The sequence below is a fragment of the Vipera ursinii genome (assembly GCF_947247035.1).
Source record: "Vipera ursinii genome assembly, chromosome: 9".
NCBI classification, from domain to species: domain Eukaryota; kingdom Metazoa; phylum Chordata; class Lepidosauria; order Squamata; family Viperidae; genus Vipera; species Vipera ursinii.
In genome coordinates this window covers 24956887-24979209 of record NC_139523.1, presented here as the reverse complement: position 1 = coordinate 24979209, position 22323 = coordinate 24956887, and the positions used below count along the sequence as shown (strand labels likewise).

Genomic DNA, 22323 nt, shown 5'->3' with positions numbered 1-22323 from the left:
ATTGGTCTAGCATTGGTATGGTTCTCCACTTTTGACCGTCTTGAACCCAACCTTTTCTAGGAAGCGTTTCAGGAAAGAAAATTAGGCAATTCTTATTTGATGTGGTGTGAACCTGGGGGGGGAGGGTCAGTCCTCCTCCACCTTACTATGAACTCTTGGTGCTCCAGCACTGGAGCCTTTCAAGAAGAGGCTGGACAGCCTTTTGCCTGAAATGGTAGAGAGTTTCCTGCCTGAACGGGGGTGGGGGGGTTGGACTAGAAGACCTCAAAGGTCCCTTCCAACTCTGTTACTCTTTATTTCTGAAAAGTCATCAGGAATTGATCTCAACCCAAAGGAAGTTTTGCCTTTGTACACAACAGGTTAACACTTTTGTGATCAGGTAGGAATATGCTGTAAGTGTACATATCATCCAAGAAGCTTTCTTACCATGCCAGTGTGTTAATAACAGTGGCCGGCAAGATCTCCATTGCTCTTCCACCGTTAATTCTTCCTTGGTCATGGGCATTCATGAGTCCGCTAACTTGCGGCTCACAAAATGGATTTTTAATTGTGGAGTGAAGCAGATTCACCAGCTTCTTACAAAGAGGATAGGAGTATTTGTAATAAAAGCACCCCGAGTCACTTGATTGTCAGCATCGTTTGACAGCTATGTAAATATGGATGAATGAATAAATAAATAATGAATATTCAGCCACTGCCATCCCAAGCGGGGGAAGCATCCTTCTCCCTGTTGTGGAGTGATGCTCAAACATTTTGTGGATTATCGTGAGATTTGCCAACAAGGCTTGTATGCATTTTTTACTGTTGTGCTGCCCTCAGTAATGTTTTATGGAGTAAAGTTTAGATGCAACATTAAGTCTGAATATTAATTCGGTGAGCCACAACGGCCACATCAGGAAGGCAGAATCCCTTTGCACTAGTACGTTGCAGGGATGTCTGAGAGAGAGGAGGAGATGGATATGTGCGGGACACCCACACACACCCATATCCATAAAACGTACAATGGGAAGGAGGACTGCCATTGCATTCTTGGTGGTTGAAACTCAGTCTGGAAAAGTTGGTCATTGGAGCAAACGTGTGGGAGCGTTTGGTCCTCTGGGAGTAGCCGGGAAAGAGTTTGAGCCAGAAATGTGGAGAAGTTCCCCGGCCAATCGACTGGGGTGAAGGGAGGGAGCAGCCACACCCTTTCATTAAAGGGAGGATGGGCCTAAAAGTCATAAAGAGGAGGGGATGTGCCAAGGTGCTTCCTTTTAGCTGCCCCAGCCTGTGGACAAAGGCAGACACGGGGCCACGATGAAGTCTCCCGAGGACGAGTGCGCCTGTAAGTCTCCCGTCTTCACACCTTTCTGGAGCATGGACTTTGAGAACCCTGTTCTGCTGGCTTTGCCAGGATCCCCTTAAGTGTACCTTCTTCCTCACTTACTAGAGCCCGAAGGGGGGAGGTGGGGCTCCTTTGTCCCAGCACAACTCTTGTGTTTGTGTGCCTTGTCGTCTGAATCCACTCTTGGATCAACTTTCTCACTTGGGAGAGAAAAGCAGACGTGATGTTTTGCTGCAGGGTTGTCTGTGCAGCAGCTCTCGGGCTGAGCGTCTGCCAGTACTGGAGACGACGTGGCTTTTGTTCCCGTCTGGCAAGCGTGGCTTGGGCGATGGGAAAGGCGTGGAAAAGGCAAGCAGGGCTCCCAGGAAATGCAAGCTCAGCCTTTGGAGATCGAGTTGGGGCTGTCTGGAAAACTCCATTTGGGGGAGCCTCTGCTCATCTCTGCCGGACCAGTGCAGGCCAGAGACAGAGGAGGTTCCCCTTAATTGAGCGATCCAGGAAGCCACAGGGCTGTGGCCCGATAGTGGGCGGTCCGTCATTTTTCATTTGACTAGATAAATGGTCAATTGCTAGCAACAAAGAAGGGGGTTCTTGGTAAAGCTTGTCTGCTTCCTGATGTTCTTTATCCTAGAAGCCGCCCAGAGTCGCTTTGGGTAGGGAGATGGCGGGGCATAAATTTAATAAGTAAATAGAACTGCTTGCCAGAGAGATGATGGACTGGAATTCACCAATTTTTTTGAATGTGGCAAAATTGGAGGCCCACTGACGAGGTTTTGTTTCAGACACTTGAGAAGTTTGAAACAGGTCCTTCCCTCGGTGCATCGTGCAAAGTAAACCTGTTTGCCCCTTGGCTTAATGAGCATCCTGTTTTCCAGAGGTGGAGTCTGGCTTTGCTTTGGATGCTGGTGAATGTTCATTTACCTGTTTACTGTTGGTCGGCCTCTTCATTTATGAGTCTCAGGCCTGCAGAGTCGAGCATTTTAGGGGCACTTGTTGCTGCTTCTACCGTACGGATGAGCAAACAAAGAATGTGAGCTTCTGATGATCCTGTGGGGCTGGAGGTGGTTCTGGGGTCCTCAGATCATGAACATCGGTCATTTCACTCCTCCTGTATGAAACATTTTGGCCAGAAAAAGCCAGAATCTGGAAACCTTCTATTTTCTTACTTCTCTTCCAAAATCACCTCCTCCCTCTTGTAGTGAAAAGGTTGCCTGGAAAGTTTATACGGGCAGAGTCCAAACACAGTAGACCTCTGGAGAGCCTGTCTCTTCCTGTGGATTCCATACTCCTAACATACTCCTAGTCACGCTCTGATTATTTCCCAAACGCTGTTAGGGATGGAGAAGGACATCGGGGTCTGCCTTCTGAGGTCAGGGCGCGTGAAATTATGGGCCTGCTAATAAAATGCTTCAGGCTTTTAATCAAGTGGCACTTCAGCTGAGAAGAAAGTTGCTTTGAAAGTTTGCAGATCATCTTGAATCTTGTCCTTGAGCTTTGAGCCAGCTGCGGGATTGCAGGAATAACAGGCCTGAAGAAGCAGCTCAGCCAGGCTCAGGTTTGGTTAATGCTGCGCTGAGCCTCCGATCTCTGCCGTGTCTGAGAGAACCAAACGGCACAAGGGCTTCCGACACCTTCGCGGTGGAGCTGCTGGTTGAGGAAGGCGGAGCTGTGGTGCGCAGGTAAAAGTCCTGGACAACTTTACTTAGAAGGAACAGGTAGCCTGCGATGGAGCCATCCTTTGAGCTTCCTGTGGAGATCCAGGTCATGGTTGTCCCCAGAAGTGCTTTTTCAAAAGCAGCTGGTCTCTGTTTTTCCAGAAGACTTTTTGCTTCTCATCCAGGGAGTTTCTTCCGTTCTGAACAACTGCACTTTAAAGCATAGCTTTTTGAACTTTTTTTTTCACTGCCCAATTCTCAGTGATGCTGGGCATTTCACAGAGAAGAAAACACAGGACCGTATAAAGAAAGAACAAATTATGTCAAAAGCTGGGCAACAGCTAGATTACAATGAAAACGCATTCCCACGAGCCAGAAGCGGACTTAAACCAAAGGCCTGGGCGCGATGTTTCTGGAATGGGGTGCTCCTGTTCCCACTTAGACATCCGGGAAGGAAGAAGGAGGAAGACCACGAGGCTGCTGGCTCTCCCAGCAAGCCGTGCTCTTAAGGCAGCGTAGCCGCCTTTTCCGTGTCATCCCATTAAAGTGCCATCCCTACCTCCGTAGGAGAAGAACCGTTTGCTTTCCAGCTGCCTTCCTGGCCTGCTCATCAAGTCGTTGCAGTTCACCAGGGTTCCCGTGAATTCTGACCGATCTGCGCCTGCCCCTCTCTCTCCCTCTGAACAGTGCCATTTTTACTCAAAGGGTAGCTTTAGTTCCAGCACTTTGCAGCTGTAGCGGTTTGATTCAGAAACACCCTTGCATTATTCCGACTCTCGGATAGTTATGACTGGCTCCTTGGGAAATGGCGGAAGGGATTTTGGAACGTCACAGCGTCACGCTCCACGTTGCACTTGGGGGCTTTTCATCTCCTTTTGGGGTTAAGAGGATCGAACTCTTCTGCAATGATTTGAGGCGTCCCACACTTCCTTTTGTTCCCAAAGAAAACTTCCTGCTTTCACGTACCATTGTGATGAAAGAAACTGATTTGTATCTGTGCACGAAAACCAGTCTTTTAGGTTGCATTTCATTCCTGGCTGTGTTTCGCTTGGTTGCTTCTTGGGATCAATTGTGCTGCAAAACTGATCTCCTGGGAAGGTCAGGAGTTGAAGCTTTTTGTGCTGGCGTGCCCTTCCACCTTTGCGCTGGGAAATCTGAGTGGACTGGCCAGAAATCAAAGCCCGGCTGGAACGCCCCGAGGGCTGGAGGAGGAACACCAGCAGCCCCTTCTGTCTGCTTTCAGGGGAGGCAGGGTAGGAGCAGGACTCTCCTCACTGAGTTGGGAAAGTTGGCTGGCTCAGGAATTCTGGGAGTTGAAGTCCACAGGTCGTGGCCAGGATTTTCCCTCCCTATCAAGGCAGTTGGTTGTCCCCAAATCCTTTTCTCCAGTCTTGAGGTGAATACCGTATTAGTGTTTTATTTTATTTTATTTTGCGTCATTACCATGGTCTTTTACTGGGCATTTTTTAAGAGTGTGTGACACCGCCACCCCTTCCCAGGAAACCAAAAGGACGCCCAGTGTAATGACTGCTCATTGTGTCTCGAGCTAAAAGGGGGAAAGATAAAAAGTTAGTCATAAAAACAAAGCAGGTCCCTGCTGGACTGGATCCCTGGCCTGTCAATCCCAGCAGCTTATTGTCTCAGCAACTCACCAGCAACTGCCCAAGGAAGAGCCCTGGTGCCCCAGCCGGTGGCCTTCGGAGGCAGTCCCACTGCCGGTTCTTATGACTTCCGTGAATTGGTCCAGCCTGGTTTTTGAAGCCAGCCAAGCTGGTGGTCATGAATCCCAAAGTTTGATTACGCATTTGTGTGGGAAGAAAATTCATAGAATCCTAGGGCTGGAAGGGACTTTGGAGGTCTTCTAGTCCAACCCCCTACTTGAGTCAAGTGGCTGTGGAGTCTCTTCTTGTAAACCTCCAGTGATGGAGCATCCACCACCCCAGGAGGCAAGCTGTTCCATTGATTAGCTGTTCTCACTGCCATAAAACCCCTCCTGTCTGCTGTGCTGATGCTTCCAGGATTCCTTTTGCATTGGCTGAGGGCTGGGTCTGCTCACAGCAGCCTCTGGCTGGGCTGGGATCCCAACCCGCCTGAGGGCCGGGGGGTGTCCAGTTTCGCTTTCTGCAGCCAAAGGAATGGTCGTGCCCTTTTTAAGAGGAACGTCTTAGCTTATGGCCCACTAGACCCGGTAGGAATTTTTCTTTAGGAATGCAGTTCGTGTCATACGACACATGTTTACCCTCTTGCTGAGTGCATTTGGTGTGTCAGATTAACCGCTAGGCTTTTGAGCTGCTTGTCTGCAGAGCAGGTTGGAAAGCTAGAGAGAACCAGCCAGGCAGTAATGCCTAATGGCCTCTTTGATTAGCAGTGGAAGTCTACATTCCTTTGGGTTTCCTTTCCACTTGTGTGTGGGCTGCTGCCGAAACAGTTAAAGAGATCATCACCCTGGATAGAAGTGACATGGCCAAAATCGAAATATTTTTCCGCTCCTCAATTTCTCACTGTTGTTTCTTCCTTCTGTATCATTCATTTCCTGGTATAAACAAGCTACTTTATATAAACTAGAGAAACCCTCTTTGGACCCACTGCCCAGCTTCTTTCCTAATGCTAATTTTACGCTTCCCGAGAAACCTAATCTCCTAAATCTCCACCCTTGAGTTTAGCCCTGACAAAAATGGCAACACGATTCACTGCTGCTCCTTTTTTGAATGGCTGCCTAGTTTGGCTTGGCCTCCTTCCCTGCCTTGGTCAAGAGAGCCCTGCTGGCCCAGTTGGGCAAATGGGGGGGGATGTTTTGCTGACAAAAGGACTGGTCCAACCGGATTGGCAAGGCACGCTGCAGAGTGCTGAGTCTCTGGATTGCAGCTGATCCCAGGAACGCCTTTGGGATCTTCAAGGCTGGAATTTGGATGAGATCAACTCAGACTTCCCAAGAGGAGGAAGCCACTAGATTCCTGTCCCCGGCTCTTCCTCCTTTGTCCCCTCTGGAGCTGGACCATTTGCATGAAAACATTTTCTCTGGGGAGCATGGTAGATGAGGGAGAACCTGAGGGCCAGAAGACCAGGTGGGGAGGGCTGTGGAGTAGAGGAAGAGGGGGAAAATCACATGTCCTGAGAATGGGGGGTTGTCTGGGTGTCTATTTGTGTGTGTGTGTGTGTGTGTGTGGCTGGCTGGCAGGCTTTCTCTGGTGTTGCTGAGCTTGGAAAACAGGGTCATAAAGTTCAGCAGCCAAAGCTCCTCCAGCCAAGCCATGTTTCTAAGAAGCACAACGGCACAAGAGATGCCAGCAGCCCTTATTCGCCTTCCCTCTTTCAAGCCAGCCTTTCCCGGTCTGAGATTCTCCAGTTGTCCCCCATTCTCAGTCCAGTCCAGCCACACAGAGGAAGCTGGTGAGGCTGATGGAGCGGTTGCACTTGGTTGAGACCCCTGCATGCCGGATTAGGGAAGCTGCTCAGCTGTGCCTTTCGTGGCCATTTCTGAGGTTTGAATCGGCCTCTGGTTGATCCCGCAGCCGAACCCCGTGTGGTCCATATGCTCATCCGATCCGCCTAGCAGGGGTCTCTCGGTCAGGGGTTAACAGGAGGGACTGGCGCCTTGAGCTGCCGGCAGGGCAGGAGTACTGATCTCTCCTCCTGAAAGGGGATCTACCCTGCTGCTGACACGCTCACGATGGAGCCACCGACTTTTGGGTGGGGCTGCCTCGTGGGAACACGGGGTGGGGGAGGCTAGGCTCTGGAGGTGCCGATTCACAAGAAGATTTATCCCACTGACATTTTTTTGAAAAACCCTTTTTTCTAGGTCTGCTAGCCAACATCACCATGTTCACCAAAAAGAAGAAACGCATTGAGATCTCGGCCCCCTCCAACTTCGAGCACCGGGTCCACACGGGCTACGACCAGCAGGAGCAGAAGTTCACGGGGCTGCCCAGGCAATGGCAGGGCATCATCGAGGAGTCGGCCAAGCGGCCAAAGCCACTGGTGGACCCCGCGTACATCACGGCCGTCCAGCCCGGCTCTCAGAAGGTGGGTGGCGCCTGCTTTGGGCTCTCCGAGGGTTGCGACAGGGGAGACGGGCCAGTGCGTGGAGGAGGGGAGTTCGGTTTCAGAGGAGCTCGTGCAGTGGACCAGAGGGGCTTTTTCAAGAGGCAACTGGCCTCTCTGTGTCTTTTCTCTTGGAAGATGTTTCGCTTCTCCTCCAGGAAGCTTCTTCAGTTCTGACCGAATGGCAGGGTTCCTGAGTCGCCCCACCCTTCAGTCAGAACTGAAGAAGCTTCTTGGATGAGAAGCGAAACACAGAGAGGCCAGTTGCGTTCCTTCGGGACAGCCGTGACATGGACGACTGAGACTTTCCCCAGACGTACGGGGATGCGATCGGTTCAAGGCCGAGACTTAAATTAGCTTTGCTCAGGGCGTCATTCTCATGTTGAACCGAGACCCAAAGGGACCAGGGCCACAGATCTGGAGTTCTCGCCGTGTCATCTGAGAACTGAGAGCATAAACAGAGCTTTGGTTGTCCCTGAACTGCCGCCTTGCTTCAGGCAGAGTTCCCGAGAAGGTGGATTCGGTTTTCACAAGCAATAAGATACGGTCTGCCGTGCAGCAAACGTGCGCTTCTCCAGGGCCTGCCTCTTTTCCAAACGTAAGACGCTGCAGCTCTGAGGCTGGGCAGGTTGGGCACGCCCAGCAGCCAAGCCAGGGTGCCCGCTCTTGAGCTGGCCCCGGAGACCAAGGCAGCAGCCATTCAGAGGCAGCCTGGCTCTTAGCTCAGGGTCGGGAAGTGGGAACCTCTCCTTTGCGCTGAGTTAGGGTGAGGGTGGGAAGGCGAGCCGGCCGGGACGGATCCTGAAAGCAAAGCTGAGGATCAGCCGGAGGTGAAACTGCCGAGTCCGTCAGGGCGAAGGGGCTGCTGATCGGCTTTCCCGGGGCGCACAAGGGAAGGGATGGACACACAGGCGGTCCTCGACTTACGACCACAATTGAGCCCAAAATTTCCTTTGCTAAGCAAAGTTATTAAATGAGTTTTGACCCATTTTACGACCTTCCGTGCCACAGTTGTTAAGTGAATCCGTGCAGCGGTTAAGTTAGTAACACAGTTGTGAAGTGAATCTGGCCTCCCCCTGGACTTTGCTGGCCAGAAGGTTGCAAAAGGCGATCACGTGACCCCAGGACACAGCAACGATCACAAGTGTGAACGGTTGCCAAGTGCCTGAATTTTGATGACGTGACCAGGGGATCTTGCAGCGGTCATAAGTGTGAAAAATGGTCCTAATTCCCTTTTTCCAGTGCCGTTGTAACTTTGAACGGCCACTAAACGAAGGGTTGTAAGTCAAGGACTATCTGTACCCATCTCTCTGTTCTCCCCCAGATCTCTCCCCTTTGCCAGGCTGGCCTTAGCCACGTGGAGAGAGATCCTGGGATGGAAAGAGCCGGGCAGGGGATGGCAGAGCGTGGATGGAATTGCTCGAGGGCCAGGCGGACTCCAGGCCCGGCCGAATGAGGTTTGGGGCAGGGTGCATCTCTGGGCGGAAGGATTGTCAGCTTTCAAGTTTCAGCCGGCTTGGCGACCCAAACAGGAGCAAACGTATAATTCTGGGGAGAGAAGTAGACCTCAGTTGCAGGCTTGGTTGAAAAATACGCACACTGTGTTTGGGAAACGGGCCAAATTGTTCCAACTCTAAACGTTCAAACGTGAACTAGGTCAGGCGGCCTCTGCACCCACCCACCCCCGTTCGTGGGCTTGTGGTGCCCCAGACCCCGCCCTGAACGGTGCCAGGCCCCGCCCCTGAGGAGAGGAGGGGCTTCGGAGTTTCAGCCTCCTCCTAGCGGGAGCAGAGTGACTCAACCGGGCCGAGGAAAGCCGGGTGCCAGGAAGTTGGGCAACAGTGGTTGTTCCGGTCCTGCCGCGCCCCCCCCCCCGATGTGGCATCTCCTCCGTCTCAAAAGGAAGGCTGTGGTGGCAGTAAACCTTGGAACCCAAAAGGCCCAGCTTGGAACCTTGATCCCAGCCCTTCCCCCCTCGACCCCACCCGGCACAGGGGGGGGGGCGGGGGGGAGGCTGCTCAGTTCCCTCGGCAGGGAACCTTGCATAGAACCACCGGAGACCGGGGTTTGGTGTAATGTGTCAAAACACGGCCTGTTGGAGAGATCAGGCCGACTCTTCCCTGTTGTCTCAGGCGGCAATGGAGCCTTTTGCAGGCTGTGGCTGTTTCTGTTGGCGGCAGGACGAAGAATTGTCCGGGAGGGCGAGGTGGGGAGAGGCCCTCCCGCACGTGGGCTGCAGCTGGAAGGCTCTCTTGGCTGAGCTGCAGCAGGCTTTCCACTTACTGAGGAGACGCTTCGGAAATTCATTCGGAGCCACAAATTGCACGTGGTTCACTGGCCGTTTCCAGGAATCCCCTGAGAAGTGCAGAGCTGTGGCTGGGTACAGCGTCTCCCTTTCCCTGTTTGCTCTCGTGGTAGGGGGGGGGAAGAGGGGGGGTCCTTCAGGGTCTCCTCCTCCGTTGGTCTTGCACAATGTGGCCAAGAGAAAGAAGGGCTGCGTCGAGATCCCAGGAAGCCTCTGCCTGGCTTCCTGCAACGTCTGATGCCTCGTCTGCAGGGCTGGGGGGGGGAGGCGGGAGACCCTCCGGGCCCTGGACCCAGGTCTCTTTCTCCCGGGACCTGCATTGGGCACAGGGGGCCCCATTTGCCTCCATGCGGTTGATTGGTGCCGTTTATTCAAGCTCTGATTAGGAGTACAGCTAGTCCTCGACTTACAACAGTTTGTTTAGTGACTGTTCAAAGTTACAACAGCACTGAAAAAAGTGGCTTACGGCCGTTTTTCACACCATTGCAGCATCCGCAGGGTCTGGTGGTCAAGATTCAGACGCCTGGCAACTGGTTCCCATTTGTGAGGGTCGCAGGGTCCCGGAGTCACGTGACCCCCGTTTGAGACCTTCCGACACGCAAAAGTGGTGGGGAAGCCAGGTTCACTTCATAACCGTGTGACTAAACGACTGCAGTGATTCACTTAACAACTCTGGCAAGAAAGGTTGTAAAATGGGGCAAAATTCCCTTATCAGCTTTCTCACTTAGCCACAAAACGTTTAGGCTCAGTAGTGGTTGTAAGTCGAGGACTGCCTGGGGCTTCTTTGGCCGAGCTGAATAGCTGTTTCCCCAGCAGCCCTGGTTTCCGTTCCCTGCCGGGCGACGGCTTTGATCTCCAGGTCTCCTCGCCTGTCTCTCCAGCTGAACTGGACAGCCGGCTTCTGGCCCTTGTGGAGCTCTGCATTGCCTGGGCTGTGGCTAAAGAGCAGCCCTTGACCATTCAGGAGGGGTTCAGCCCACCCGTGCTGAAGAGGGAGGGAGACAGAAGCAACGCCCAGGTCAGCCCTGCTCCTCACACCACTCCTTGTGTGCGTTTATTTTTTGCCAAGAAGACGATTAAGCCTTCCGTTATTTTCCCTGGCCTCTATTTCTGGGGGGAGCAGCCATCTCTGTCCTTCTGGAGTGAGGGGTCTCCAAACTGGGCAACTTTAAGACTTGTGGACTTGGACTCTCAGAATTCCTCAGCCAGCCCTGTCTTCAGGTTGCCCCGTCTGGGGAGCCCTGGGCTAAAGCAAACTGGGAAGAAAATGAAGTGGAGACCTTCTCAGGAGCTCCGTTGGTTCCCGGGCGTCTTTAATCATTAGGGAAGCATTTGAGGGCAGCCTGAGACCGAGAGAGCAGGGAATGCCTGATCTGGCAGCTTCTTTCTTCCAAAGTGTTTTAGAGACCGAATGCATTTTAGATCGGGAGCGTCTTACTTGCTTGTGCTGTAATCAGAGGACTCGGCTGCAGAGCCAGGAGGCCAAAGACGGCCTCCCCACTGAAATTCGGGGAGTTACTGGATGACCTGGGGGGGGAGGAAGGTCGGTGTAAGGCTGCCTTTCAGGCATTGCCTTCCAAATCCAGCGCTCCAGTCATTCATCATTTCAGCACTCAGATGGTTTTTAAAAAGTGTCTCAGCACGGATGGATGGCGTGCGGTCCCAGGAGGAAGGGAGAGAGCAGCTCTGTAAAGATCCCGTGTGCAAGTCCTCCCCCCTCCCCTCCCTCTCCCCCCCAGGCCTGCCGCTGGGTGCTTCTTGTGCCAAAGCTGGAATCGTCTTGGGCCATCCTCAAGCATTCATCAAGCGTCTTATTTTGTTTTTATGTTGCTTACCTTATTTTCTTTTCTGTTTGTGTATCCCCCCTCCCCCCTCCCCCCATAACGGCCTGGTCCATGTTCCATTCCACGTGCGTAAGACCATCGTGCGCGGAAACAAAACGTCCAAGGACGGTTCCCTGGCCTGGCTGCTCGATGAGTTTGAGAACATGTCGGTCTCGCGCTCCAACTCGCTGCGCAGGGACAGCCCTCCTTTCCCGGCTCGGCATGACCGGTTTTACCAGGAGAACGGCCTGGGAGAGGCGCTGGGCAGGCCCCGCCATCACCTGCCCCAGCACCCTCCCCACACGGAGGACGATGGCGAGGGCAGCAAGAGCAGAGAGCCCAAGGAGCGGAACCGCCACGGGCCCAGGAATGACGTGGACCCGAGCAGGGAAAGGACTGCCGCCCCACTCTCCCGTGGGCACGAACCTCCCCACAAGCCGCACCAGCAGTCCGGCCACCCCCGGCCTCCTGAGCACCCGAAGCCCCGAGCGCCCGAGCGGGACAAGAAGAGGGAGCCCCCCGCCGAGCACGTGGTCAAGAGGGAGCGGACGGAGGGGCCCGACAAGAGACCCAAGTCCACCTACACTGGTGAGGTCAGCCCACAGCCCCCCCGGGAAAAACGGCCGCTCTCTGGGCCCAATATCCGGACCCCGAATATCCCCGTCTCGGAAGGGGTGATGAAGACCGCGCAGCAGACCGGACGGCCTTTTAACACCTACCCCCGCGCAGACACCGATCTTGTCCGCGGCACTCAGGTAAAACCTCTCGGGGCCCTTGTGGGACTGGCCAGCCCGGATCGATCCTCTGGAGGAGCCGTTCTCGTGACGTCCGAGTTCGTCCACACTTGCAAAGGCCACGTTTTGCCCCCAGCATAGAGCTTAGCTGGCTGGCCGAGCGGTAAAGCTTGCGCTCCTCCTTTGCCTCAGGAGGACCAGCCTGGTAGCCAGCGCAGAGCCCGCTCCTCCTCCTCCTCCTCCTCCTCCTCCTCCATGCTCCGTTCTGCACCTCTTCTGGATTCTCTCCTCACCTTCCTCTGCCCAGCAGTTCTCCCTCGCCTTCTGCCTTCCATCAGCGGCAGCCTCGCCTTTTCCGGGTGCTCTCCTTCTTTGCCCCCACTAACCGGTCACTCCTCTGTTGTCCATCTTGCCATCTGCTTGGTCTCCTCTCCTCTCCATGCAAATAACCGTCTGAGGACAAGCTCTTCTCCTGTGTGGCAACCTCTGTCTTCATACAAACTGCAGCTGCGCAACCACCCCTGGTATCGTGGAAGCCATCAAACTGCTTTCTCTTCTGCCTCTGCTGCCCAACTCTTTCCTCTTCCTTCTCTTACGACAGGACCGGAAATGAGACGTCACACTCAGTTTCCCCGCAACTAGTGTGCCTGCCCCGCTTTCAGTCTAGGGAGGCTCCTTCTGCAGGAAGCTGAGCGAGGGGAGCACAGGGGCCTAAATGGGCCCTTGCTGTGCCTCGTCCTTTGGAAGGGCCCAACCCTCAGCTTAGCTGAATGGACTCCCCGAGTCCACTCCTGGGCCTCTGCGCTGAAAGGGACATTTTGAGAAGCGGGCTTTTTAGGAGAGACGGCTGACCCTGAGGAAGAGGTAAGGCTGTCAGGGTGGGAGAAGCAGCAGCACAGAGCCGAGCTATCCCCAGATCTCCTTGTGACCATAGGAAGGGAATGCGCTGATGACCCTCTGGAGCAGCGGTCCCCAACCTTTGAGCACCAGGGACCGGTTCCGCGGAGAGAGGTTTCTCCGTGGTTTTGTGTGCTGCCTGCATCTCGCGGATGGGGCTTTGCTTGTTTGTGCGGACCGGTTGCTGGTCCACGGACCGGGGGTGGGGGACCCCTGCTCTCGAGCAGGGCTCGCCAACCTGGGCAACTTTACGAATTGTGGGCTTCAACTCCCAGAACGACTTGTGGGCTTCAGCTCCCAGAATTCCCCAGGCGGCATGCTGGCTGGGGAATTCTGGGAGTCAAAGTCCACAAGTCGTTCTGAGACGTGAAGCCCACAAGCTGTAAAGTTGCCAAGGCTGGCGAGCCCTGCTCTGCTCCGTGGACATTCTGCCAGCTAGTCAGGTCCCCCTCTTCCGAGGAACGGCTTCTAGCACACTCACCTGCCCAAAGACAGCACCTGTGCTTTGCAAATGAGCAGGGCGGCAAGAAGCCACGTCAGTCGAGACCAAACAAGGGATTGGTCCTGGGTGCCTTCTGCTTGTAGGCTTCGAGAGTTTTCCTTCTTCAAGAGTTGGGGAAAAACCCGCGGGATCCTCTCTCTCTCTCTGTGGGGATACAGACGGATCCAGTCCAAGCGCTGCTTTCTAGGCCTGCAGTCACCGGGGCTTCCCCTTCTCTCTCTAGGCAGAGCATCGGCCGGGCAAGGCCCCAGAAGCAGCCTCCAACGGACCGGTGAGCGGGAAGAGCGGCCCCTCCAGGCCCCCCCCTTCGGGCCCAACCCGATCCAGAAATCTGGAGCCATCGCCTCTGGGACTGTCCCAACACGCTTCGGACCCCCACTTGACCCACGTGCCGTCACCGCCAGCCCCCCAACCTCCGCAGCCCCCTGCCCAGCAGCCTGCAGCCCCCAACCCTCCGGCTCCTCAGCAGCCCTGCTCCCCGCAGCGGGAGCCCCAGCGGGTCTCCCACGAACAGTTCCGAGCTGCCTTGCAGATGGTGGTTGATCCCGGCGACCCCAGGACCTACCTGGACAACTTCATCAAGATCGGCGAGGGCTCCACGGGCATCGTCTGCATCGCCACCGTCAAGAGTTCCGGGAAGCTGGTGGCGGTCAAGAAGATGGACCTGCGCAAGCAGCAGAGGCGGGAGCTGCTCTTCAACGAGGTGAATTGAATTGAGTTGACCCAAAGGTGCTTTTCCAAAAGGCAGTCGGACCTTCTGGGTTTCTCCCCTTGAAGCCGTTTCACTTCTCGTCCAAGAAGCTTCTTCCGTTCTGACTGAATGGGGTGGAAAGCCAGAAATGGTGAAAACCTCACCGTTCAGTCAGAACGGAAGAAGCTTCTTGGACGAGAAGCGAAAGGTCTTCAAGGGGAAAAACCAAGTTGCCTCTTGAAAAAGCATCTTTGGGACAACCCTGACCTGGACGAGTGGGAATCTCCAGAGACATGGATTCAGTTGAATTAAGTATTTAATTTGGTCAAGTGTGGTTGGACACTCGAAGAATTTGAAGCTCTCGGTGTGCATGCAAAGCAACGGCGTAATATTAATCATCATCATAATGACCCCAGTGAAGGACGTGCCCTTTTGCCAAGGCTGGGTCAAAGGTAGCCCCAAGCCGGCCCGCTTCTGCCTGGGCAGCTGGGCTGGGCGAACCCTGTGGCCCTCCCGGGCTGCCGCCAGGGAGTTTGGGTTAAAGGTCTCGCCTGCCTGGGGTCAACAGCCCCTCTCTGCATCCCCCCTCCCACAGAAAGCGGCTCCTTCTTACCTGCCTTTCCCCCCCCCCCCAGGTTGTGATCATGAGGGACTACCAGCACGAGAATGTGGTGGAGATGTACAACAGCTACCTGGTGGGCGACGAGCTCTGGGTGGTCATGGAGTTCCTGGAGGGTGGCGCTTTGACCGACATCGTCACACACACCAGGTAGGGGGCACCGGGGGAGGGGCGGCTGCCCCCCTCAGGAGAGAAGCTCTGGGTCTGCCACTCTGGGACTTGGCCACTTCCTTCCTGTCCAAGAAGCGGATTCTTGCTCCCTTCAAAGGAGACGTGCCCACCAGTAGTGTTCTAATACAGGCAAATCCTCGACTTACAATGGCTCATTTAGTGAGCGTGGCACTGAAAAGGTGACTTATGTCTGTTTTTCACACGACCATTGCAGCATCTCCTCCCACCCCCCAATGGTCGTGCGATTCACACAATCAAAATTCAGATGCTTGGCAACTACAAGGTCCTGGGAACGTGAGCTGAATTGTGGCTGTAAGCCGAGGACTGCCTGTATCTTAATCCATCTTTGACCTGGGGTAGAAAACGTGTGTGTGTGTGTGGTGGTGGTGTTTTAATGCACCTTTTTTAATGTCTTGGTTTTTGTGGGCGGTTTTTATTTCTTTAACAAACGTTGGCATTTTGTGTTTTAACTTTTTTTTTAATAAGACGAAAATGGAAAGAAAAGAAGGATAAGTGCTGTGTTTTCTTCTGCTTGAAGGATGAACGAGGAGCAGATTGCAGCCGTTTGCCTCTCCGTGCTGAAGGCTCTCTCCGTGCTGCACGCCCAGGGCGTCGTCCACCGGGACATCAAGAGCGACTCCATCCTGCTCACCCATGACGGACGGGTGAGCTGCCCAACCCCAGGCCTCTGCCTCCTAGAAAGCCCAAAGGATCCCTTGCTTTTTGCTCCCCAAACCAGCTGGCCTTTTAGCAGCCCATTCCCTAAAAGCCACATGCAAATCCTAGGGAGAAAATCCTGGGCTCTGTAGCGCACGCACGCACGCACACACCCCCTCTCCATTGGGGATCCTAAATCAAATAGAACAGCATTTCTGCCAGCATTGAGAAAATAGAAATTAGGTGGCTTGTGCCTTTGCGTGTGGATCAGTCTGGTGCATGGAGCCTCCCTTGTTGGAGACTGAAAGTCCGCGCCCAACATGGGCTCCCTCCAGGCTGCAGATCTTTGTGTCTGGGGAATCCCAGTAAAGCTAAGCAAGCAGCTGCACCCTCCTTCACAAGGCTGGAGGCGCATCTTGCGGAGTTGTTGCCGGTCTCCGCGTCTGGCCTCCTCTTGAAGGAAAGCCCCTCTCTATCCAGGCCGTGGGGGGTGGGGGGTGAACCCTTGCTGCTTCTCCACCAGCAAGGAAGAAAAATTGAGGCCCTGGAGATTGTCTGCGGTTGTCCTCTGCATGGAGTTAGTCCTCAATTTACGACAGTTCATTTAATGACCATTCAAAGTTACAACAGCACTGGAAAAAGTGATTTGTGACCGCCTCCCCTGCCCTTCCTTCAGGTCAAGCTCTCCGACTTCGGATTCTGTGCACAAGTCAACAAAGAGGTGCCGAGGCGCAAGTCGCTGGTGGGGACCCCTTACTGGATGGCCCCGGAGCTCATCTCTCGGCTGCCCTACGGGCCAGAGGTGGGTAAGGCAGGGAAGGCCCGACAGGTCTCCTCCTCTGCTGGAGGGTTTTTTTTTTGGGGGGGGGCTTTGGAGACAGTACTGTGGTAGCTGAGCTAGGTGGAGCGTAGGTGTCCATTTGTAGAGGGGAGCCCCAGATGCTGCCGGAGACCACAAAAGTTTCCCTCCCAGACCCTAGAGCTTCAGACCAATCGAGTGTTTCTGGACGGCTTCCACCTTCGGGCTTCCACCTCACGGGGGCTTTGGTCAGTGGTGCGTGGGTGAGACGGAGCTTCCGATAAGGGGGTCCTGCACGCTGGAAGGTCCATCTGAGGAAGAGGAATATTGCTGCTGGAGAGAGAATGGAGCCCCCCTCCCTCAGCCACGCCTGGAGAATGCAGTTTACCCCATGGCTCCGAAGGAAAAGAAGAAATGTGGGGATCAGAGGGGTTCGGGTGCCCCTCCCTGCCCTCCCGCCCATGGCCCTTCCGCTCTTGCAGGTGGACATCTGGTCCCTGGGGGTGATGGTGATCGAGATGGTGGACGGGGAGCCCCCCTATTTCAATGAGCCCCCTCTGAAGGCCATGAAGATGATCCGGGACAACCTGCCCCCCAAACTTAAGAATCTGCACAAGGTAAGCTCCCTCCTGCTCTCTGCCTCGCCCAGCCGGGCAAGAGGGCGGCTTCTGGGGGGGGGGTTTCCAACTCCCCCCCCCCCTGATTGCCGTGTCCTGCCACTTTTGGCTCAGGCACATCACCCAAGGGTAGCTTCTGGTGCCAGTTGTTCAGGCCAGTGGTGGTGATTCCGTTGCCCTTTTCATTGGCCTGGTCTGGGCTGAATGGGGGTCAGTTCAGGGTGGGCAACTAGGGTGATTTTGCGGCCTGTGGACGTCGACTCCCAGGACTCCTGAGCCACGTAACCGGCTGCCCGCTGCCCACCCCTGTGCCGGCTGGTTTCTAGGTCAGGACCCGGCAGGAGCTTCTCTGGCCCAGGACGGAGAGAGGGGCTGGGTCCGTCCCGTGTTGGGAAGGGGCTTCCTCTTCTGCTCTTTCTCGCCCGGCAGGCCTCCCCTTCCTTGAAGGGCTTCCTGGACCGCTTGCTGGTCAGAGACCCAGCCCAAAGAGCCACGGCCAGCGAGCTCCTCAAGCACCCCTTCGTCGGCAAAGCCGGCCCCCCCTCTTGCATCGTGCCCCTGATGCGGCAGAACCGGATGAGATGAGCCAGCCGGACTCCTTCGTGAAGAGAGAACAGGCCGGGGAAAGAGCCAGCCCCGCAAAGCCGCCGGAGACCTGCGCGCCAGGAGGGGCTCTGGGACCCCATCAAGCCTCGCTTCCTGAGGGGGGGCGCCCCCCCAGTTGGTGAGGGCAGGAGTTCGGCAAGTAGTCGGGACCCTTCCTGGAGGACTCCTCTTGGTCAAGCGATGGCGCGGCTCCCAAAATGGACCCTGCGGGCCCATCTCTACCAGGGCTGCTCTGCGTCACCCTATTGTACTACTGAATTGAGGAGGGGCTTTGTCTGGGGACGGGGTGGGGGTGAAAAAAGGTGGCAACGTTTCTCTTGCTGGTCTCCTAAATCCCGGGCTGCCCGTGGCTGTTCGGCACTGCAGAAATGTTTCCTTCCCTCTCAGCGGAGCCCAGAGAAAGTGGGCCGTGCGCCAAAGGCACCCCCATGGGAGGGGGAAGCCCCCCAGGCAGAAACCCTTAAGCCCCGCTCACCTCCTTCAGAGAGAGGGAGAGCCTGGGGCTGCTTTTCCTTGCCACAATTCTTGGGGGGGCTCCCGAATCCCAGGGAGGGCGACGTGGCTCCTGAGGGCCCTGGCGGTTGGGCCTGGGACTCCTTCGGAGGGGCTAGCCACGGTGTGTGTGTGGGGGGGGGGCGTGCTTCAGAGCCAGGCTTGTCCCGGGGGCTCGGCAGTGGGGCTGGCGCTGCAGAGCGGCATTTGGGGTCAGGGGTGCTCTTGGGGGAGTGACAGGAAAAGACCACACAGCCAGCCCCGCCCTTCCTCTTCCCCAGAGCGCAAGGCGAGAGGCTTGGTCAGGGACTGGCCCTGATGCCCAAAGGCTGGCCTGAGTCCTCCCCCTTGCCCAGCTTCTGGCCCCCAAAGACCCAGGCGGCCGGCTGCTCTCTCGCAGCCTTGCGGCATCCTTGGGCGAGACCCCCGGGAGGCTCCCTCCTCCGGGGCTGTTGGCGCCCTGCCCCAGTTCCCTTGCCCACTCTCGCCCTTCCGGGCTCTGTTCTCCCCATCTTGCCAAACCGGCGGTGGGTAGGCGGGCGTCCTTCCAGCCTGGATCCAAAGTGCTGAGGCTGCCCCCTGTTCTGCCAGGTGGGTGGGAGGGGGAAAGGGGGCTGAGTGGCAGTGGGCCTCTGTGGGGGGGCATGCTGGGTGGCTTTCCTTGCCTGCTGGGAGAGGAGGAGCCTCTGGGCAGAAACAGGCCCAGCTGACCGAAAAGGGGAGCGGGGCTGTCCCCTGCTTGGGGGGGTCCCTTCATCCTGGAGCTGAGCAGTTTGGGGAGAGCCGTGGCAAAAGGCAGCCCCCCCTTGGCCCTCAGCAGGTGGCCTTGCCCCTTGGTGGCCTGGCTCAGGCCAGAGTGGCAGGGAGGCCTGGCAGCAGGCAAGGCAGTGCCCACCCTGGGCCTGGCTGAGTGGAGGGATGCTGTCCTCTTGGGCCCCGGGGCACAGATGGGGGGGGGCTCTTTGGGGCCTCCAGGCACCTGAAGTGTTACTTGCTGGAAGCCCGGGGGGGGGGGTTGCCTGGCTGTGTTTCGAGTGGGGGGGGGGAAGAGGGGAGCTGCTGCCCTTCCCCCTGCTGCTCTTCCTTGCAGGCTGGGAACAGTGTGAGCTTCTCTGCATGCAGACAGTATTGAGGGAGGGGTGCTTGGGGGGGTCCTGCCTGCCTGGATTTGGAGTCCCAAGGGTGCCTCTCAGGCATCCTCTTTGCGGTGGGGGTCCTTTGAGGCTGGTGTCTCCAAAGGTCCGCCCTCCCTCCCTCCCTCGGCTCAGATGCCCAGGATCGGGTGCCGCCAGCCTGGCCTCTGCCCTGCTGCCCCTTGAGAACCCCCCCCCCCCAGCACTCCCAACATGCTTCCTCTTCAGCTAAGAGCAGACTGCCCCAAGAGATTGCCAGGTGTGTGTGTGTGTGTGTGTGTGTGTGTGTGTGTGTGTGTGTGTGTTCCACTTCTCCAGGCAGTGTACCTCTGGAGCCAGCTGGTGGGGTGAGAAAGGCTCCTCTGGGCCCTCGGGATGGGCTGCCCAGCCGGCCCCTCCCTCCCTCCCTCCTTCCCCGCCTGTGGTCTTTGCTGACGTCTGGGGTCTCTTCCTCTCTCGCCTCCATCCTCTGGCAGGGGGGCTCCGATCAGCCCCCCAGGGAGTTGAAGAGTGTGAAATGGGTCTTTGGTGCTAGCATTCCTGACTCAAAAGACAACCCAGATGCCTTATCTTGGATTCCTCCTCCGTCTCTGGGGAGGGGGGTCAGCCTCCCCACATCTTTCCCTTCTCGGTATTCCACATCCGCCAGAGGTCCGGAGGGGGCTCGGCTTTCCCCCTCCCATGCCTGTCGCTCCCTTTCCTCTGCTTGGGATAGCCGGCTGCTGCCTTTGCTTCAGGAATCCTTTTTTCACCTGCAGTTTTCTTTCGGACAGCCTGGCACCTCAAGGATTATTTCACTTTTCCTGCAGGGAAAAAGACTTAAAATCTCAGCTGAATCTGCCAGGCCAAGCAGGGGGGATTCCTGGGGTGATAATCCTCCTCCTCCTCCTTCCACACCGCTCCGCTCTGACACAACACTACATTCCCTCCCCTCCCCCCCATTTTCTGAAATAAAGGACTGGAATTTTAAACTGGAGGTCGGGAGGACCTGGCTTCAAATGCCCCCCACCCTCCCCGTCTCCTGGTTGCTTGAAGAATTTTATAACTGGAGGCCTCCAGCAGAAATGTTTTTCCCTCTCTAAAAGAATGACTACTGATTCATTTTGTGGGTTTTGTTACTTTTTTAAAGAAATTATTTATATTGGGTTTTATTTGCTTTTTTCTCCCCCTTTGGTAACTCAACGATATTTGTGTTGAAACAATTTTTTTTAATTGCTTTGGGGGAAAAACCTGTTTAATTCTAGTAAGTTTCAGCCACGAACGGTCTTGTATAAAGAGTGGATTTTGTGTCAAAGTGGTGCTTGTGAACCTTTCTTCCCTAAAATACAGCGTTAAGTTTGGGTGAGACGGTCCACCTTTCATAGTTAAAGAAGGGCACTTTGCTATTTCCTTTAAGCTTAATTCCCTCATTTTTTTAAAAAAGCTTGCTGGGACGTTTAAGAAAAAGCTACAGAAGAAGCAAACTCACGGGGTCCGTATCTACCTAGAAGGAATTCCTTCCGTGATTTGGATTTTTGGCATTACAGAATAAACATAGGTGGGGGGAAAATTGAGGGGAGGGCATCATGGGGTGCCCTGAGCAAGCCATCTTCTGATTCAATATCCCCACAAGCCGAGGAGAAAAAAGCTTGAATGACAAACACCCGGGCTTTTAACAAAAGGCATTTCTGGAGGAAAGAATCCGGGGACTGCTGGAAAGGAGCTGCGCCTGCTGGGTGTTCTTGTGCAGCTCCAAATGGCAAGGACTCCCAAATGTCTCCCCACGGAGGGACTGAAGGATACGTTGCCCAAGCCCCAAGGGGGGTGCCAAGTGATGGGATGTCACAGGAGGGTCGGGTTCTTTAGCCAAAATGCAATTGTAGTAAATTCCATTTTGGGTACCTATTTCTGTCTTTGCGACCTTGCCTTCCCTGAACCTTGAGGGGCAAAATCTGTATTCGTTCCCTTTTTTCTGTTCAGCAAACCCGTGTGAGTTCTGCTGAACGAAGCCCCTTTTCTTGAGCATCGCTGGCCTCAATAAAGTGGCACCTTCCAGGGCAAGGAGACCATCCCGGCTTCCTCCAAGTGCCTGCCAGTGGTGAATTCAGGAATTCCCCCTGGGGGGGGGGAGAGACCTGCTCCAGGCGTTTTGTCATTCTGTCTCTTGTTGGGCCTGCCAGCTTTGGGGTGGAGGAGGAACACTGTAAATTTTCCTAATTAATTGGCAATCATAATCCTTGCATGTTTGCAAAGTCATTCTGCGTCTCTTAGGCCTCCCGTCACTACTAATTAGCGTGGTGTTTTCTGGCTGATTTCCTCCGGGACGGGAAGAAAACGACAACGGCTCTAATCCCCCTTTTCTCTGAGAGAGATGTCCTCGGTGGTTTTCTGCTTGAAAGGAATGCCGGTTGAATGCAGAGGGGCTTCCCCTCCTGGAAGAAGTGGGAAAGGTCCCGCCCTTCCTGCTATTGTGCGCAGCCAGCCGGTTTGACCGGGCGGCCATTGGGAGCTTTCCCCCCCTCAAGACCCTCCCTCTCCATCCATGCACAGCAGTTTGGTGCTCTTGGCAGTACCTGCATCCCCCCCCCCCCCGTTACCTGCTCCGTGAGATCCGCTGGGGCTGTGGGGCTGATGGTTCAGCCTAGGGCAGGGGTAGGCAACCTTGGCTCTTTGATGACTCGTGGACTTCAATGGCTGGCTCAGGAATTCTGGGAGTTGAAGTCCACGAGTCATCAAAGAGCCAAGGTTGCCTACCCCTGCCCTAGGGCAACCAGCAGGCTCGCCCCCCCCCTTGCGCTGAGGTGCTCGCTGCAACACGTGGTAGAAAAACGGCAGCCAATTTGTGAACTTGGCATATAACTAGCCACTGTGTCCAATACACCTGCTTTCTGGTAAATGAGTTGAGAATTACAATCTGGAATCCCTCCCCCCAAATTTATGGCCTTTTACTGTGCAAGCGGTGTGTTTAAGTGCTCATGTCTTGAGGAGGGGGCAGATGGAAATGGTTGGTGGTCCCTCACTTTGGTTGAGCCGGCTGTGATTACAGAGCGAAGAGAAGTGAGGAATCCTACCTACAGCCTTTTCTTTCTCCTCCCAAAAATTTGGAGGAAGGGGCAACTGAAGCCCGTTTCTTGGTGGGCACACCTGCATTCTCGCCCACAGCTGCCCAAAGCCCTTTCCAGTGAATTGGGGGGCTCCCAGAGGTCAGACTGACCATCCCCCCAACCTCTGCTGACCTTGAGTGGCAAAAACACCCGACACATTTTTGAGAATCAGTTGCT

General features: G+C 55.3%; 1 protein-coding gene across 7 annotated transcripts in view; it reads left to right on the top strand.

Moving 5' to 3' along the window:
• Window positions 1–20357, top strand: part of PAK4 (p21 (RAC1) activated kinase 4) — a 41529-nt gene extending 21172 nt beyond the window's left edge. For 5 of the 7 annotated variants that reach the window (XM_083369905.1, XM_083369903.1, XM_083369906.1 and 2 more), the window contains exons 2-9: window positions 6776–6999; window positions 11241–11900; window positions 13502–13981; window positions 14605–14738; window positions 15298–15424; window positions 16093–16218; window positions 16698–16832; window positions 17262–20357. In XM_083369905.1, the coding sequence (XP_083226031.1) occupies window positions 6796–6999; window positions 11241–11900; window positions 13502–13981; window positions 14605–14738; window positions 15298–15424; window positions 16093–16218; window positions 16698–16832; window positions 17262–17417 (2022 nt within the window). In that variant the 5' untranslated portion in view covers window positions 6776–6795 and the 3' untranslated portion in view covers window positions 17418–20357. Of the gene's footprint in view, window positions 1–1303; window positions 1322–6775; window positions 7000–11240; window positions 11901–13501; window positions 13982–14604; window positions 14739–15297; window positions 15425–16092; window positions 16219–16697; window positions 16833–17261 lie in introns of those variants that run through there. The other 2 variants (XM_083369902.1, XM_083369908.1) reach the window with 2 other exon arrangements.
• Window positions 20358–22323: the final 1966 nt, after the last annotated feature.